Source organism: Trachypithecus francoisi, unplaced genomic scaffold (assembly GCF_009764315.1).
Source record: "Trachypithecus francoisi isolate TF-2019V2 unplaced genomic scaffold, Tfra_2.0 Lachesis_group1, whole genome shotgun sequence".
Taxonomy (NCBI): domain Eukaryota; kingdom Metazoa; phylum Chordata; class Mammalia; order Primates; family Cercopithecidae; genus Trachypithecus; species Trachypithecus francoisi.
Window position 1 is genome coordinate 83022995 of NW_022681454.1, and position 16328 is coordinate 83039322.

General features: G+C 39.3%; 1 protein-coding gene across 3 annotated transcripts in view; it reads left to right on the forward strand.

Moving 5' to 3' along the window:
* TEC (tec protein tyrosine kinase) overlaps nucleotides 1–16328 on the forward strand; it is a 140149-nt gene that overhangs the window by 122517 nt on the left and 1304 nt on the right. For all 3 annotated transcript variants that reach the window (XM_033214741.1, XM_033214742.1, XM_033214740.1), the window contains exons 10-17: nucleotides 3653–3732; nucleotides 4907–5040; nucleotides 8163–8237; nucleotides 8992–9163; nucleotides 9280–9496; nucleotides 13472–13536; nucleotides 15870–15988; nucleotides 16077–16234. In XM_033214741.1, the coding sequence (XP_033070632.1) occupies nucleotides 3653–3732; nucleotides 4907–5040; nucleotides 8163–8237; nucleotides 8992–9163; nucleotides 9280–9496; nucleotides 13472–13536; nucleotides 15870–15988; nucleotides 16077–16234 (1020 nt within the window). The remainder of the gene's footprint in view (nucleotides 1–3652; nucleotides 3733–4906; nucleotides 5041–8162; nucleotides 8238–8991; nucleotides 9164–9279; nucleotides 9497–13471; nucleotides 13537–15869; nucleotides 15989–16076; nucleotides 16235–16328) is intronic.

Here is a 16328-nt window from a genome sequence, read left to right on the forward strand (position 1 = left end):
GTAGATCTAGGCAAAATGTCTGAATTAAATTCTGAAGATGTTTCTATTTTATTTTACCAACAATTTAAAAACTAATTTCATTTACCAGATGTTTTCTTAGGTCACATAGAAATGTCACAAACACATAACACATATAGACATATAGGCATACAGGCACACAGGAGGAAAACTTATAGCTTTCATGAAGAATTGTCATTGCCACCTTTCAGATAGTTTTCATTTTCCTTTTTTTAGCACAGCATATCCTGTAGCAATTTATTTTTCATCCTGGAAGTAAAAATTGCTTTATCAAGTCCCACGAAAACCTGAGCATAGATGGCTTACCTCATTCTTAATTTTTAGAGAAGCCCCTGGGGCTTTGCACTAACCACCACGAGGTTGTCCCTCCTGGTAAATTTCCTTCATTAGGCCAAACCTCTGTCACAGCCAGAATGATCCAGGCCATAAGGCTACAATTCCCTTGTGTATGTATGCCTTGCATTATGAAGGCGTTGCTGCAGGGCTGGGTGGGTAGTAATGTCACTCATTTTTTTCTGCTTCATTCCTGGCTAGGGAAATGTCATCACCCACTGTGTCCCGCAGTTAGACCATCCAAGCAGCCAGGGGTTCCCTAGGTAGGGTTCCCTAGGTAGTTGTTGCTTTTTATTTTAACTCATTTATGCTGGAGGTTGCAAATTTTTTGCGTGTGAAAAATCAGACCTTTGATGACTTTGAGCCGTAGGATGTAAATAACGCCCACAAGCTTAGTGTTCCAATAATGGAACACTAGGCATAAATGGATTAAAGCCTAATCAAGTGAAGCGGTGGGAGTAGAGAAGGAAAAAAGAAATCTGCAACTGTTTGTTATCAATTGGTAGCAAACACTACTGTTCTAGGACCAGCCAGTAGTTGGTTAAAGGTCTTTGCAGTGTCTGAGTTCTCCAGGGAGAGTCTCCTGTAGTGGCCCATCCTCATTTTGCTGCAGTTGTTACACTTTCACTTTCCTTAGCATGAGGGGCAAGCTTACTCTAATGCTTTCTTCCTGATTGATCATTTGCTGCCTTGACTTTTAGTACTTAAGTATTTGTTTTTTTTGTTTTTTTGTTTTTGGCTTGAAGTTAGTTATTTTAAAATAATTTACATTGATATTACATAATATCTTTTATAAATAAAGCATTAATAGATGTTTAATTCTATTTAGAAATAAATGTGCTGAAATTGCTATACCTTTAAAAATAAATAAAATGAAAGGGTAAAATGTATAGAGGGAACTACCCTGTGCTGAGTAATGGGACCTGGGTCTACCTGTGACTTTTCTAGCCTACTTTTCGCATCTGTAAGAGAAGGAGTTGGACTAGAAGATGATCTCTACAATTCTCTGCATTTCTGATCTAGTTTTCTATTTAGCTATTGTTCCCAGTCTTTTAAACTCATGTTTTCTCATTTTACCTCCTGCTTAGTGTCATGCATCAAGATTTTGTTGAGTGCTTGTTTTTGTAGTTGATGTTAAAAAAACAATAGTAGGTGACTTTGGTTAATTTTTTTTTTTTTTTTTGAGGCGGAGTCTCGCTGCCACCCAGGCTGGAGTGCAGTGGCCGGATCTCAGCTCACTGCAAGCTCCGCCTCCCGGGTTTACGCCATTCTCCTGCCTCAGCCTCCCGAGTAGCTGGGACTACAGGCGCCCACCACCTCGCCCGGCTAGTTTTTTGTATTTTTTAGTAGAGAGGGGGTTTCACCGGGTTAGCCAGGATGGTCTCGATCTCCTGACCTCGTGATCCGCCCGTCTCGGCCTCCCGCCTTTGGTTAATTCTAACTACACCTAACCATGCCCACAGGATTCTTCCATGCCTCTCTGGAGACCCTACAGTGAGAGGCAGATGTAGCGGAGTGAGTAGCTAAATGGCAGCCTGGGGACCAGATCCTGCCTCTGCTGCTTAGTAGCTGTGTGACGTGGTGCAAATTACCCAGCCAGTCTTTCTGTTTGTCATTTCCTTACCTACAAAGTAATGTGGGGATAACAATAGTACCTATGTAATAGGACTGTTTTGATGATTAAATAAATTGATATGCTAGAACATTAGAACAGAATAAATTTTCAATAAATAAGTGTGTTTATTTATTTGTTTGTTTATTTATTTATTTATTTATTTATTTATATTATTTAAGACAGTTTTTCTCTCTCTCTCTGTCTCCCAGACTAGAGTGCAGTGGTGTGATCTTGGCTTACTGCAGCCTCTGTCTCCTGGGTTCAAGCGATTCTCCTGCCTCAGCCTCCCAAGTAGCTGAGATTACAAGCATGCACCACCATGCCTGGCTAATTTTTAGTAAAGATGGGGTGTTTTTAGTAGAGATGGGGTTTGGCCATGTTGGCCAGGCTGGTCTTGAACTCCCGACCTCAACTGATCTGCCTGCCTCAGCCTCCCAAGGTGCTGGGATTGCAGGCATGAGCCACCGTGCCCAGCCTCTGTTATACTTTTTACTGACTGATTGTTACAATTATTATCCCTAATTGTTATCAGGGATTTTTGTAGGGCCTTATTTAATTCCATTGTTTTTCCTATGAATAAGAGTACAATTTGTTTTATTTTTCAACTAATAAAGAACACACTTTTCATCTTAAAGCAATTTAAATACTAGAGATTGATGGTAGTGTTACTGGACAGAGAGGCATTTGAGGTTCGTAGGGTCTATTTCTTGCTTTTCAGCTTGGAACCTGAGAAAGATTTGACCTTTAGTCTTTTAGCATTGTTTCCAACTGTTGATTTTCTCTGCTTAAGTTACTTGTGCCTCCATCTCGCCTTTCGTAAAGGCTGATATTTGGCTGGGTATGTTGGCTTACGCCTGTAATCCCAGCACTTTTGGAGATCAACGAGGGTGGATCACTGGAGGTCAGAAGTTCAAAACCAAGCTAGCCAACATGGTGAAACCCCGTCTCTACTAAAAATACAAAAATTAGCTAGACATGGTGGTGCACGCCTGTAGCCCCAGCTACTCGGGAGGCTGAGGCAGGAGAATTCCTTGAACCCAGGAGGTGGAGGGTGTGGTGAGCCGAGATCGTGCCACTGCACTCCAGCCAGCCTGGGCAACAGTGCAAGACTCTGTCTCAAAAAAAAAAAAAAAAAAAAAAAAAAGACTGATATTTAACTTCAACTTCTAGAGAATTAAGAATTTTTAAATTCATTCTTATAAAAAGCACTGAGACATTTATAGGAAAATTCAGTGTGGATTGAAAATCATACTGAGTCAAGAATCAAAGCTTATAACAAATATGAAAAATGTGTGAAATGAAACTCAATCATGAAGAAATATATTTTTCCATGACAGTTTTCCTACATGTCCAGGCCTTACAGGAATTGCAAAATCTTGTCTCTCAGTTCTGGAAGGGCACTGAGAGATTATTTGATTGAAATGTCTCACCATTCGTGAGGATTTGTGATTGTGGGGAATTAAGTGTGATTTCTTTAACTACTCTCCTAGCGCAGTAATTTGAAGTGCAAAGTCCTGTGGGTGGGAGAAACCAAGGGGCCCTACTGGTAAGTTGTGCTTCTTCAAAGCAGATTTTCTGGGAAAGAATAATAATCATAAAATTATAATATTAGATTCTTCAGTATTCTCCATGGCGATGCTATTAGTAATTGGAATAAAACAATTTTTTTCTGAACTTGGATTTTAGGATAAAGAAGGTGGTTTTATGGTAAGGGATTCCAGTCAACCAGGCTTGTACACAGTCTCCCTTTATACCAAGTTTGGAGGGTGAGTAATCCTACCTTTTTTTTTTTTTTTTATATAATTTAGAGTTTTTGCATGAACTTCCTATGTACGTTATATGAATTCCTAATTTTCATTAAAAAATGCAGCATTTCACCATTAAAAAGAAAACCTGAACTTGATTTCTGAAGTGTATATACTGTTTTTTGTATTTATATTTTCAGTAATTTTCACTATAGTTTTTCATATATATTTGTTGAGTATGGCTATAATAACTTTAGTAACATTCAACAAACATTTATAGTGAATGGTGCTGGTCACTAAGGATAAAATCATGAGCAAAGGATGCAGAGACCCTGCCCACTAGTAGGTTAGTAGATGCTACAGTCCAGTAACAGACAGTGATGGTAGTAAGTGCCATGTGGGAGGGTAATGTGTGTGTGTGGTGGGTTTGGGGGTGGGGGATGGTAAACAGCCCAGGCACATATTGAGTTAGTCATGAACGCTCTCTCAAATGACATCCAAGCTGAGACCTGAGAGGTAAGCAGGAAAAACTCAGAGGGAGGGGACGGAGTGTTTCTGACCAGGAAATTGCCTAGACCTAGAGGGGAGAGAGGATGTGGTGAGTTCAAGTCACTGAAAAGTATGTTGTAGCTGTGTGGTAGAATGGGAGCAGAGTGAAGGGAGGAGAGAGAAGCCTGAGAGTTGAAGCAGAGGCAAGTTCATGTCAATGTCAATGAGTCTGAGCTTTACCCTAAGAGCAACAGGAGTCATCTTGAAAGCATTTTTAGCAAGAGAGGACTAGAGAAGATCTCTGCTCTAGAAAGGTACCTAAAGTTGAATGTTTAAAAGTGTAATTTATTCGCTATTGGCGATTTAAGTATTCTAGACATTTGTAAGTTTATGCAACAGCAGGAACAAAAAGCAGTAGCTGCTAATAGCTATTTTAAGACTTCCAACTGTTGTTAAGTGGAATTCATAAATGTTCTCTTTCAAAATCTCATGCAAAGGGCCATGTATGTTTTCAGTGAGTACTTCAAAAACTTTGACATGCTAATATGAAAGATGAAGCTAAGAAGAACATGGGGAAAGTAAAATTTGTGCCAGGAATAGAGGGAATCATATGGATAGACGCTGTGGTTGCCCTTGTAGAAAACACCTTAAGAATGAAGTTTTATTATTTCAACTTGGTTCTGACACATTTTGATTTTTGTTCTAGAGAAGGTTCATCGGGTTTCAGGCATTATCATATAAAGGAAACAACAACATCTCCAAAGAAGTATTACCTAGCTGAAAAACATGCTTTTGGCTCCATTCCTGAGATTATTGAATATCATAAGCACAATGCAGCAGGTAAGTGAGCTGTGAAAACCTACTTCAAATATAAGGTAGTGATTAAAATGATCAGATACTGTGATTAGTTCATTGTAGAATGTGGTTGATTTAAAATTACTGCATATTAAAGGAATGATATATACAAAGAATAATTAGAAATAATATCAAGCTTTATTAAAAGCTCTGTCTTGACCTTAGGACATGAGTTATTCCAGTGGTGTATAGCAAATGTTCACATTACATTTATACACTGTTGGTGGGAGTGTAAATTAGTTCCGCCATTGTGGAAGACAGTAAGACAGAAACACCATTCAACCCAGCAGTCCCATTACTGGGTATGTACCCAAAGGAATATAAATCATTCTATTATAAAGACAAATGCATGTGGGTGTTCATTGCAGCACTGTTCATAATAGCAAAGACATGGAATCAACCTAAATGTCCATCAGTGATAGACAGGATGAAGAAAATCTGGTACATATACACCATGGAATCTGTGAAGCCATAAAAGAAGAATGGGATCATATCCTTTGCAGGGATATGCATGGAGCTGGAGGCCATTATCCTTAGCAAACTAACACAGGAACAGAAAACCAAATACCACATGGTCTCTCTTATAAGTGGAAGCTAAACAATAAGAATACATGGTCACATAGAGGGGAACAACACACACTGGAGTCTTTTGTAGGGTAGAGGTTGGGAGGACGGAGAGGATCAGGAAAAACAACTTATGGGTACTAGGCTTAATACCTGGGTAATGAAATAATCTGTACGGCAAACCCCCATGACACAAGTTTACCCATGTAACCAACTTGCACTTATAACCCTGAACTTAAAAGTTAAAAAAAGTTCACATTTATGTGGTATATATGTCCTTGATACTAAAGTCCAAGATATGTCTATTTCAGAATAGTCACAGAAGATGCCAGATATACCAGGATTCAGTCCTGTGCTGTAGGTTTCCAGAGACTAGAGTAATCATATCCTACAAGTTAACCATCTTCTTGAATCTCTGGTACACTACCACCAGAGTGGGAACAAACTGAATACCAAAAAATAACAGAAACCACAGTTATGAAAATTAAAGTTCCACAGGATTATATAGAAAGATTTCCAGCCTTTGACTTTAAAAATGTAACTGGGCAGGGATAGCCAAGTGCTTCACCCAACTTATGAAAAATTTTGAAATTTTATTGAAGGCACCCTTTGCAAAGCCTGTTATTTTGTGACTGTTCACTTTTTTCCAGGTAATAATAATGGTTATTTAGATAAAATTTATATACTATAAAGCTCACCCATTTAAAGTATACAGTTCAGTGGTTTTTAGCATATTTACAGAGTTGTGCCAACTATCAGCATAACCTAAATTTTTTTTTAAAGAACATTGTCATCATCCCAAGAAGAAGTTTTGTATCAAATAATTGCCACCCCACCCCCCTTCACCAGCCCAGCCCCAGGCAACCATTAAGCTACTTTCTGTCTCCCTTATAGATTTGCCTATTCTGGACATTTCATATAAATGGAATTACAGAATATGTGGTCTTCCGTGACTAGCTTCACTGACTTAACATAACTGTTTTTGACGTTGTCATGTTGTAGTATGTAGATGCATTCCATTCCCTTTTTTAAAAACATACATCACAAGTTTACTGAAATAATCAGATAATATAAACAAAACGAACAGGGCTTGACACATAGCAATTGCACAATAACTTCTACTTATTATTGAGTCACAACCCAGAGCCTAACACAATATTTGTGGAATGCTTAGGTTCTCAGGCCAGCATACAAGCCTACATTTAACTCTTAAGTAAAATAACAGTTTCAAATTTAGTATAATAATGCTAAATGTTGAGACGGGATCAACCCCTCTATCTCCAAATATAGGGGGATTATCTTACCATCCACCTGTTGTGTTAGAAAGTCATGCTTCATCTACTTATGGAAGCCAAGACACAGCCTAGATATGTACAAACTATAGCTAAAATGAGGTTAAGGAAAAAATTTGCTGACGATAAATATCACTAGGAATTCTAGACAATGTAAATTGCCATTAATGTTTATTGCTGTGATGGACTTCCTGAACACATTGTTAGAAATTGGTTTGTGGTTTGTGGCTAGGTATACAAATAATAATTCGTTGTATGGATTTTGTTTATTATTCATCAGTTCATGGACATTTGGGTTGTTTCCACATTAGTTCTCTTATGAATAATGCTTCTGTAAACAGCTGTACACCAGTTTTTGCGTGGAAATAAGTTTTCATTTCTTTTGGGTATTTACCTAGTTATGGGTATGCTGCGTCATATGGTAACTTTGTGTTTAACATTTGAGGAACTGATTTCATATCAATTTATATCTCATTCTGTTTTTTTCTTTTTTGGTGTTTTTGCTCCCTAATTTTTTCTTCTGTATTCCTGTATAAGTTTTATTCTTCACTGTCATCTCAATTCATTCAACAAACATGTATCAAGTGCCTACTGCATGCCAAAAACAGAGCCAGACTTTGGGGAGACTGTGGTGGACTAGGTATAGTCACTGATCCTGATTTTCCGAGACCCTACCGCTTGTGGGGAGACAGAGAAGTACATGATGATTTTAAATTGCTTTGAGATATCTTGTAGTAGAGGAAATACAGAGTGCTATGGGTGTTTATGGAAGAGACACCTCCTGTTTCTTATTTAGTGCTGTATGCAACTTGGGTTAAAAAATCCACACTGATTTCCAGTAGTTGGTATTCCGAATTGTTGCTATCTTAGAGCCCGATTTTTATGCTAAGATTGCTAATACTGAGTCATGTCAGGTGAATAACTTTCATTTTTAGCAGGCTAATATAATTCCCTTTCATAGTTCAGCTCTCATATTGGAAAAGAATGTGAAATAACTGTTAGAAACCTTTTAACATCCTTTAAAATATTTGGAAAAAGAGAAAGCTAGCATGGTGCCTGTTAAACACTGTAGTATTTAAAAGAAAATGGTTGTTGAATGAATAAAAGCATATAGTACAGTGCTGTATGTACACACAGAGGATGAGCAATAAATGAATAAATGATGGATTTTATAAGTGAGTTTCCTGTAGCATGTGACCAAGCAGAATGATTATGAATGAGTTTGACTGCAACACTTTCTTTGATTATTAGGACTTGTCACCCGGCTTCGGTACCCAGTTAGTGTGAAAGGGAAGAATGCACCCACCACTGCAGGATTCAGCTATGGTAACTCTTATTTTGTGGTTGCATGAGCTGATTTTCCTTGAAAAGAATCCATTGTCATAAGATAACTTTGGATGTATACTATTTCACATACTGGAACTGTTTTCATAAGTTTATAGTATGAGTTTTTAGATAATTATACTTAAGACCATAGCAGCCTAGGTATTATGTTTTCATCATTATTCATAATTCCATAGAAAACTTTCTGTCAGTAAAAAAATAAGCATTATCGTGTTAACATCTAAAATAAATCAAAGCTCTTCCTGGTTCTCACCAGCTTTCTTTATTGGTTACAAGAACGTTAAGTAAGGATGGAGGTAAGAAAGAAAGCTTCCGACTTAGTTGTCTTTGTCGCTTCTGACAAAAGCCTTTAAAACAGCAGATTACATTATTTCCAACTTGATGGAATTGAAAAAGAAAAAAAAAAAAAACCTGAGAAGGAAGAGTGGTAAAGAAGGAAGTGTTTGTTTGACAAAAGTACCTTTAACTTTCAGGCTATATTATTATTATTATTATTGATTGTGCAGAATTGTCTTGCCTTCTTCATTTCACATTGGTTAGAAGGGATTCATCCTCCCCACCTTTGGCAGTTCAGATGCAGGTTTCAAGTCTCTTTTGTGTTTTACCAGGAATTATTACAGTGTTATCCTGTAATTCTGAGGTTGATCTGATCTTGGTTATAGGTTCTTTTTCCCCTCTCTGATTCATGCTACGTTTTCCTTTTTAAATATGAACATTTTCCCCTTCTGTCATGCAGAGAAGTGGGAGATTAACCCTTCAGAACTGACCTTTATGAGGGAATTGGGAAGTGGACTGTTTGGAGTGGTGAGGCTTGGCAAATGGCGAGCCCAGTACAAAGTTGCAATCAAAGCTATTCGGGAAGGTGCCATGTGCGAGGAGGACTTTATAGAAGAAGCTAAAGTGATGATGTAAGTGGCGATCATCTTTCTGGCTCATCTTTTTGTATTAAAAAGTGGCCCCTCACCAAAAACTTGGTAGTTTCTTTTCCTGTAGTAACTATATATATGTATGTCTTCCTTTCCAGGAAACTGACACACCCGAAGTTAGTGCAGCTTTATGGTGTATGCACCCAGCAGAAACCAATATACATTGTCACCGAGTTCATGGAAAGGGGCTGCCTTCTGAATTTCCTCCGACAGAGACAAGGTCATTTCAGTAGAGACGTGCTGCTGAGCATGTGTCAGGATGTGTGTGAAGGGATGGAGTATCTGGAGAGAAACAGCTTCATCCACAGAGATCTGGTAACCCTAGCCGCCCACATTCCCACTCATTGGCTGAATTCCTTTGTAACAATGGCTCAGCAAATGTGCAATGATGTATTAATAGCCAATGTTTGTTCTTAACAATCTTTCACCATTATTTTTAAAGTTGGTAAATTTAACTTGCCCTGTAATTTTAAAGGAAAGATCTTTATTCAGTCTAATGATTTACCTAGTTAATATCTCCAAGCAAGTTTCCATGTTTTAATTTTTTGATCTCCATAAGAATCCCATGAGATAGCTACTCACAGTGGATTCTCTTACCATCAGTCTTGTACAGATGAGAAAATTAGCTTCAGGGAAGTGAAACGGCTTGCCTACTGTGATAAATAGGGAAGTTGTGGTTGGCCTTGACTTTCTAACTAGATCCCAAGTTCTTTTCCACCAAGTTACACTATAAACAGAAACTATAAGAGAAATCCTTTGGATTTTTTAAAAAATCTCTCAAATCACTGGGAAAACATGGAGGTTCATGTTAACTTCTCAAAATACCAGTAAAAGAAATCTGTTACCAGTTCTAAATTATTGTGATGGAGACCATTTTTCCCTTCTCACCTGTTCTCACTCTCTCCTCCATTCTTCTTTTCCCTCTGTTTTTCTTCTCTACCTGTTCTTTACAAATGCTTTCAGCATATTAGCAGCAGTGTCTGTCCCCTGAAAATAATCAGCTGAAAATGCTTGTTTTCAGCATATCTGTAGCACTGTCTGTCCCCTGAAAGAAAATAATTCTTTCACCAAGAAGAGTATAATTTTCATTTGGGACTTCCTCCCGTATTTTAGTTTTAGCTTTCTAGTGATAAAGCATGGATACATTTCTTTTAGAAAGCAGAAAAACTTTAAGACAGGTTTTTTTTTTTTTTTCTTTGAGACAGGGTCTCACTTTGTCTTCCAGGCTGAAGTGCAGTGGCGTAATCTTGGCTCACTGCAGCCTCAACCTCCCGGGTTCAAGAGATCCTCCTGCCTCAACCCCCAAGTAGCTGAGACTATAGGCATGTGCCACAATGCCTGGCTAATTTTTGTAGAGATGGGGTTTCGCTGTGTTGCTCAGACTGGTCTCAAACTCAAGCGATCTGCTCAAGCGATCTGCCTGCCTCAGCCTCCCAAGTGCTAGGATTACAGGTGTGAGCCTCTGCACCCAGCCTTAGCAAAACATTTTTTAAAGTTAGCAGTCACCTTAGACAGACATTGTTCTGATAAGTATTTTACATATAGGCTCGTTTAATCATAATTCTAGGAAGTAGATTTTCTTATTATTCCCTTTTTACAGATGAGGAAACTGAGGTGCAAATAGGATAAAATAACTTACCAATGGGCAAGTGAATTGTAGAGCCAGGATTTGAACCCGGGCAGCTTGGCTCTAGGGTCCCTACTTAACTACTATGCTATGCTCTCTAGAATTAAAGCATATTAGAGAGTTGAAGATTTGGAGATGGAACACTTGATTTCCTAGGTGTGTTTTGGGATACTTACCTTATCTTAGATTCAGTTTCGGTGTCTGTAAATTGTGGGTTATAATGTTGTTTGGCTTCCAAGACTGTTTTAAAGATCACATTATTTGACTGGGGCAAAGGGCTTTGTAAAATAGACATGCTGTAGATAACATCAGTTATTGTTATCATTATGTCAGGGATGACGAAGAACATCTCTGTCAATTGAAACTCGTGAACTAAGAACCTTTGTCTGTTTTGTCCTTACAAAACTGATAAAAACTGAATATCTACATGGGTGTGGCAGATTACACCTTCCAGACAGATGATATTTTGGCAAAAACAATTCTCATATTTCTGTGCCTGTGATATTGGTATTACTATGGTAGGTTTGTGTCACCCCTTATGGGAAACTTCAGATGCTCTTGTCTCCTTGGTAAAGAATCCTGTTGACCATCCAGCGCAGGCATTGTGGAGTTGTGAAGTGTTTTCGCAGGAAGATGCAGGCAGTCCAGGGAATGGGCATTAACTCTCATTTTATAACAGACCTTTTTTTTTTTTTTTTGAGACAGAGTCTCACTCGCCCAGGCTGGAGTGCAGTGGCGCGATCTCGGCTCACTGCAAGCTCTGCCTCCCGGGTTCACGCCATTCTCCTGCCTCAGCCTCCCTAGTAGCTGGGACTACAGGCACCCGCCGCCATGCCCAGCTAATTTTTTTTGTATTTTTAGCAGAGATGGGGTTTCACCATGTTAGCCAGGATGGTCTCGATCTCCTGACCTCGTGATCCACCTGCCTCGGCCTCCCAAAGTGCTGGGATTACAGGCGTGAACCACCACACCTGGCCTATGAGACTCTTAAAATGCACTCAGCAAGAGGGAACCTCATATAAGTGCAGTTGCCACACAGAGAAAATAGAATTATGAACAGTCAGGAAGAAAAACACATCTTGGTCTACGGGTTATGGTATTAAAATATTATTGGCCTGGTGTGGTGGCTCACGCCTATAATCCCAGCACTTTGGGAGGCCGAGGCGGGCAGATCACGAGCTGAAGAGATCAAGGCCATCCTGGCGAACATGATGAAACCCTGTCTCTACTAAAAATACAAAACACAGCCTGGCGTAGTGGTGGCCGCCTATAGTCCTGGCTACTTGGGAGGCTGAGGCAGAAGAATCACTTGAACCCGGGAGGCGGATGTTGCAGTGAACCGAGATGGCACCACTGGACTCTAGCCTGGTGACAGAACGAGACTCGGTCTCAAAAAAAAATCATCATATCTTCCTTCTGAGAAATACCATGTCTTTCTATCAAGCTATTTTGTTGAACCTTGTAACCTTGAAGAATGTGCAAGAAAATATAAATTAAATAATCCACAATTGTATTTGACCAATTCTGTACATCATGTTATAATATACTGGGAACATAAATGAAAAAACAAACTGTATTCACACATAGCTGTTCTTTTGGAGACCGAGTCTTGCTCTGTCGCCCAGGCTGGAGTGCAGTGGCGTGATCTCTGCTCATTGCAACCTCCGCCTCCCAGGTTCAAGCAATTCTGTCTCCAGTCCCAGGTAGCTGGGGCTACAGTTGTGTGCCACTACACTTGGCAAACTTTTTTGTATTTTTAGTAGAGACGGGGTTTTGTCATGTTGGCCAGGCTGGTCTCAAACTCCCGACCTCAAGTTTTCCACCTGCCTCAGCCTCCCAAAATGTTGGGATTACAGGCGTGAGCCACTGCACCCAGCCTGTTCTTTGACTGGGATGAGATGACCAATCACTGAGCAGAAATATTGGGTAAGAGATTGGTCACCCATCATTGTGATGGTTCATTTTGATGATTGTGTATTATTAAGCTCACCTAGTAAGAACCGGATTAAGGACTTCAAGAGATGTTCTCATTGTCAGTAAGAAAATTGGATAGTTTAATAAGAACAGGTCTGGGAGGGAGAAAAGTGAGTTGACCCTTCTATTAGCCCTTGTTTAAGAATGACAGTTGGCGGGTGTGGTGGCTCACACCTATAATCCTAACACTGGGGGAGGCTGAGGCAGGTGGATGAGGGCAGGAGTTCAAGACTAGCCTGGCCACAATGGTAAAACCCCGTCTCTACTAAAAATACAATAATTAGCTGGGTGTGGTGATAGGTGCCTGTAATCCCAGCTATTCTGGAGGCTGGGGCAGAAGAATCACTTGAACCTGGGAGGCGGAGGTTGCAGTGAGCCAAGATTGCGCCACTGCACTCCAGCCTGGGCTACAGAGGCAGACCCTGTCTCAAAAAAAGAAGAAAAAAAAAGACAATTGGTAAAGATTATACAATAATGCAAATATGACTTTCTGACCTGCCTTTCTATTCATTTTGTCAAATACACAATGGAAATACTTCCATAGGGGTAAAAACAACTTATTAAAAGACATTTCCACCTCTGCAAATGTTGACTATGTTACACTAAATTTAATATGAACAGAACTTATATTTTCCTACTTAAATGGTGGAATTTTTAAACTAATATACCATCATAATGTTGTTTTCCAGGCTGCCAGAAATTGTCTAGTAAGTGAGGCGGGAGTTGTAAAAGTATCTGATTTTGGAATGGCCAGGTATGTCCAAGTATATGTGGTTTTAGGTGATGTTTTCATTTTTTTGGTGGAATTAATAAGTGTGGGAATAATTTGCAATGATGAAGCTGAAAGGAAATCTTGTTAACTGGTTCTCAGATTAAAATAAGTATGTATTGCGATGTTAGTAGTTCTCTCCACTAGGTGGTAGTATAGCCTGTTAAATATACTATGTTTCCTGGTGTGGATTTGATTTCTAGAATCTTTTGTTTTCACAAAAACATATTTGGTAGTGAGGTTCTTAGTATGTCCATGTCTGCAGTGTTTTTCTTCTCTTAATTTTTATAATTTAATAGTATTATAAAATACCTTTAAAAGGTATTTAGTTTATTTTTTGTCGCTTCTTCCTCTGTCTGTCCATTCATTCATCCATACATCCACCCATAAAAAATCAGGTGCCTGCTGTGTGCCAGGCATAATGATAGGCTGAACCATATTAGAGAATAAGACCTACAAGTCCTTGCCCGCACGCAGCTTACATTCAGGAAGAAGGTGAATCAGAAGACTTGATAAAGTTACATGATTGAGCAGGGTCGACACTGGTAAACTGTGGCTGTCAGTCTGACCCACACTTCATTTGGGTTTCACATTTTTAAATGGATGCAGAAATGAAAAGAATATTATGACATGTAAAAAAAATCTGAAACTCCAATGTCACTGTCCACGAAAATAGTGTGACTGAGACATAGCCTCGCTCATTCATTTAGGTGTTACCTGTGACTGCTTTCCCGCTACAGATGCAGAGTCGAGTAGCTGTCTTGGGGACTGTATAGCCTGCCAGATCTGAAATATGTGTTATCTGGCCCTTTACAGAAAAGTTGACCGATCCCTGTAATAGAGATAATTTGGGGTGTTGCCGAGTGATGATGCAGGGCAAGAGTGAGGGTGGCTACTCGATCTGATGTTCAGGACAACCTCTTTGAGATAGGGAGATTTGTCTGGAGAGAAGAAGGTAGGAAGTAGCCAGTGTAGGTGAAAATAAAAGGATAAAATATTTCAGGTAGGAAGAAAAAGTGTAAAAGCTTGAAGTCTGGGACACGTCTGGCCTGCTCAAGGAATGGAAAAAGCGCCAGGGTAGCTGGCCAACGGGCAGCGCCAGGAATTCTTATAAATGCAGGCAAGGACCAGGCCGTGTAGGGCCAAGTTTAACTCCTAAGGAAACTCAGGCCCAGGGAGATTAGAAAACTGTTACTGTCAGAAATGGGACCAGAACTTCCAACTCTTAGGATATTAATTACCCAGTGCTCTTTATTTGCTTTTATATAAAGATACTATATATTTGGCAGGCTGTCGGCCACTTTCATATGTTCAATCTTCATATGTTAGGCTTTCGGAAAATCTGCACTTTTGTATCAACCACTCAAAAACACTCTTTATACCCTAAAGTCACACTCCCCTGGCTGACAGTTTGATCCAGCCCATAGTGGCATTGTCTGCCAGCCAGCAGCTGGCTTTGTGCTGAGTCACCATCTTTGTCTACAGAGCAAAGGACGTTTGTGCAATTCTTTGAAAATTTTCTCATAGAAGCTTTTAGAAAGTAATGGTATATTCACACATAATACAGAAATACATTCCTTTTGTAAATATGTGCTGCCCACCTTATGGAAGGGGCTGAAGTCTTTTCATGTACCAACCCTAATCAAGGATTCTCCCCCAAAGTTAGCCACTGTTACCAGTTTTTGTATGTTCTTCCAGAAGGACATAGTATGTTCACATAAAAAAGTTATATAGTATTGTTTTGAGTGCATGTATGTATGTGGGAATGTTATGTATAAATGCATACTCCACTGTTCACATGTGGCATATTTTGTGTTGTGGTTTTTTTTTTTTTTTTGCATTTGCTATTTTCATATGCTGTAGTTTTAAAGTGTACTCTGTGGAATTGTGAAGGCTGAAAGCATGTGTGTTTCTAGATGCTTTATACCACTTCCTCTGGAGCAGCTCTGCTTTAGATTTTTTACATAAGGGGCCTGTGGGTTAAATTTTATTTAAAGAACAGAATTGCTTACAAAGAAAAGCTTGCAAACTATTTTATGATACCTTGTCTCTATTGCCTTATAAAAAGAAAGAAAAAGAGAAAAATTAAAGTGCAGATGGTAATGTGGTGATGCATCCATCTCATGCACTTAAATTAAGCTGAGAGGAAGTTGGAAATCACCAAGTGTGGCCACTGAGGTGAACATTTAGCTTCAACCGGATGCTTGTTGGACTTCAGTCAACTGTGTTTTTGATTGCAAGGGGAAAAAAATGAAAGAACAAGTAGAAAATTCAGATTGTTCTTCAGAGGTGTAAACCCATGGTGTGTCTTACTCTAGGTATGTTCTGGATGATCAGTATACAAGTTCTTCTGGTGCTAAGTTTCCTGTGAAGTGGTGTCCACCTGAAGTGTTTAATTACAGCCGCTTCAGCAGCAAATCAGATGTCTGGTCATTTGGTAAGATCCATGGTCCATATTTCCTCATGTCCGTCCACCCTGAGGAGGAAGTGGATACATCCATTTGGTAATCCTTATTCTTTTCCAGGTGTTTTAATGTGGGAAGTATTCACAGAAGGCAGAATGCCCTTTGAAAAATATACCAATTATGAAGTGGTAACCATGGTTACTCGAGGCCACCGACTCTACCAGCCGAAGTTGGCATCCAACTATGTATATGAAGTGATGCTGAGATGTTGGCAGGAGGTATAGGTTTTTTGTGTGCTTTCTTTTTGAATCTCTTAGGGATTGGGCTTGGTAAATAGATAACATGCAGTCTTTATAGCCTAGTGAGGTGGTG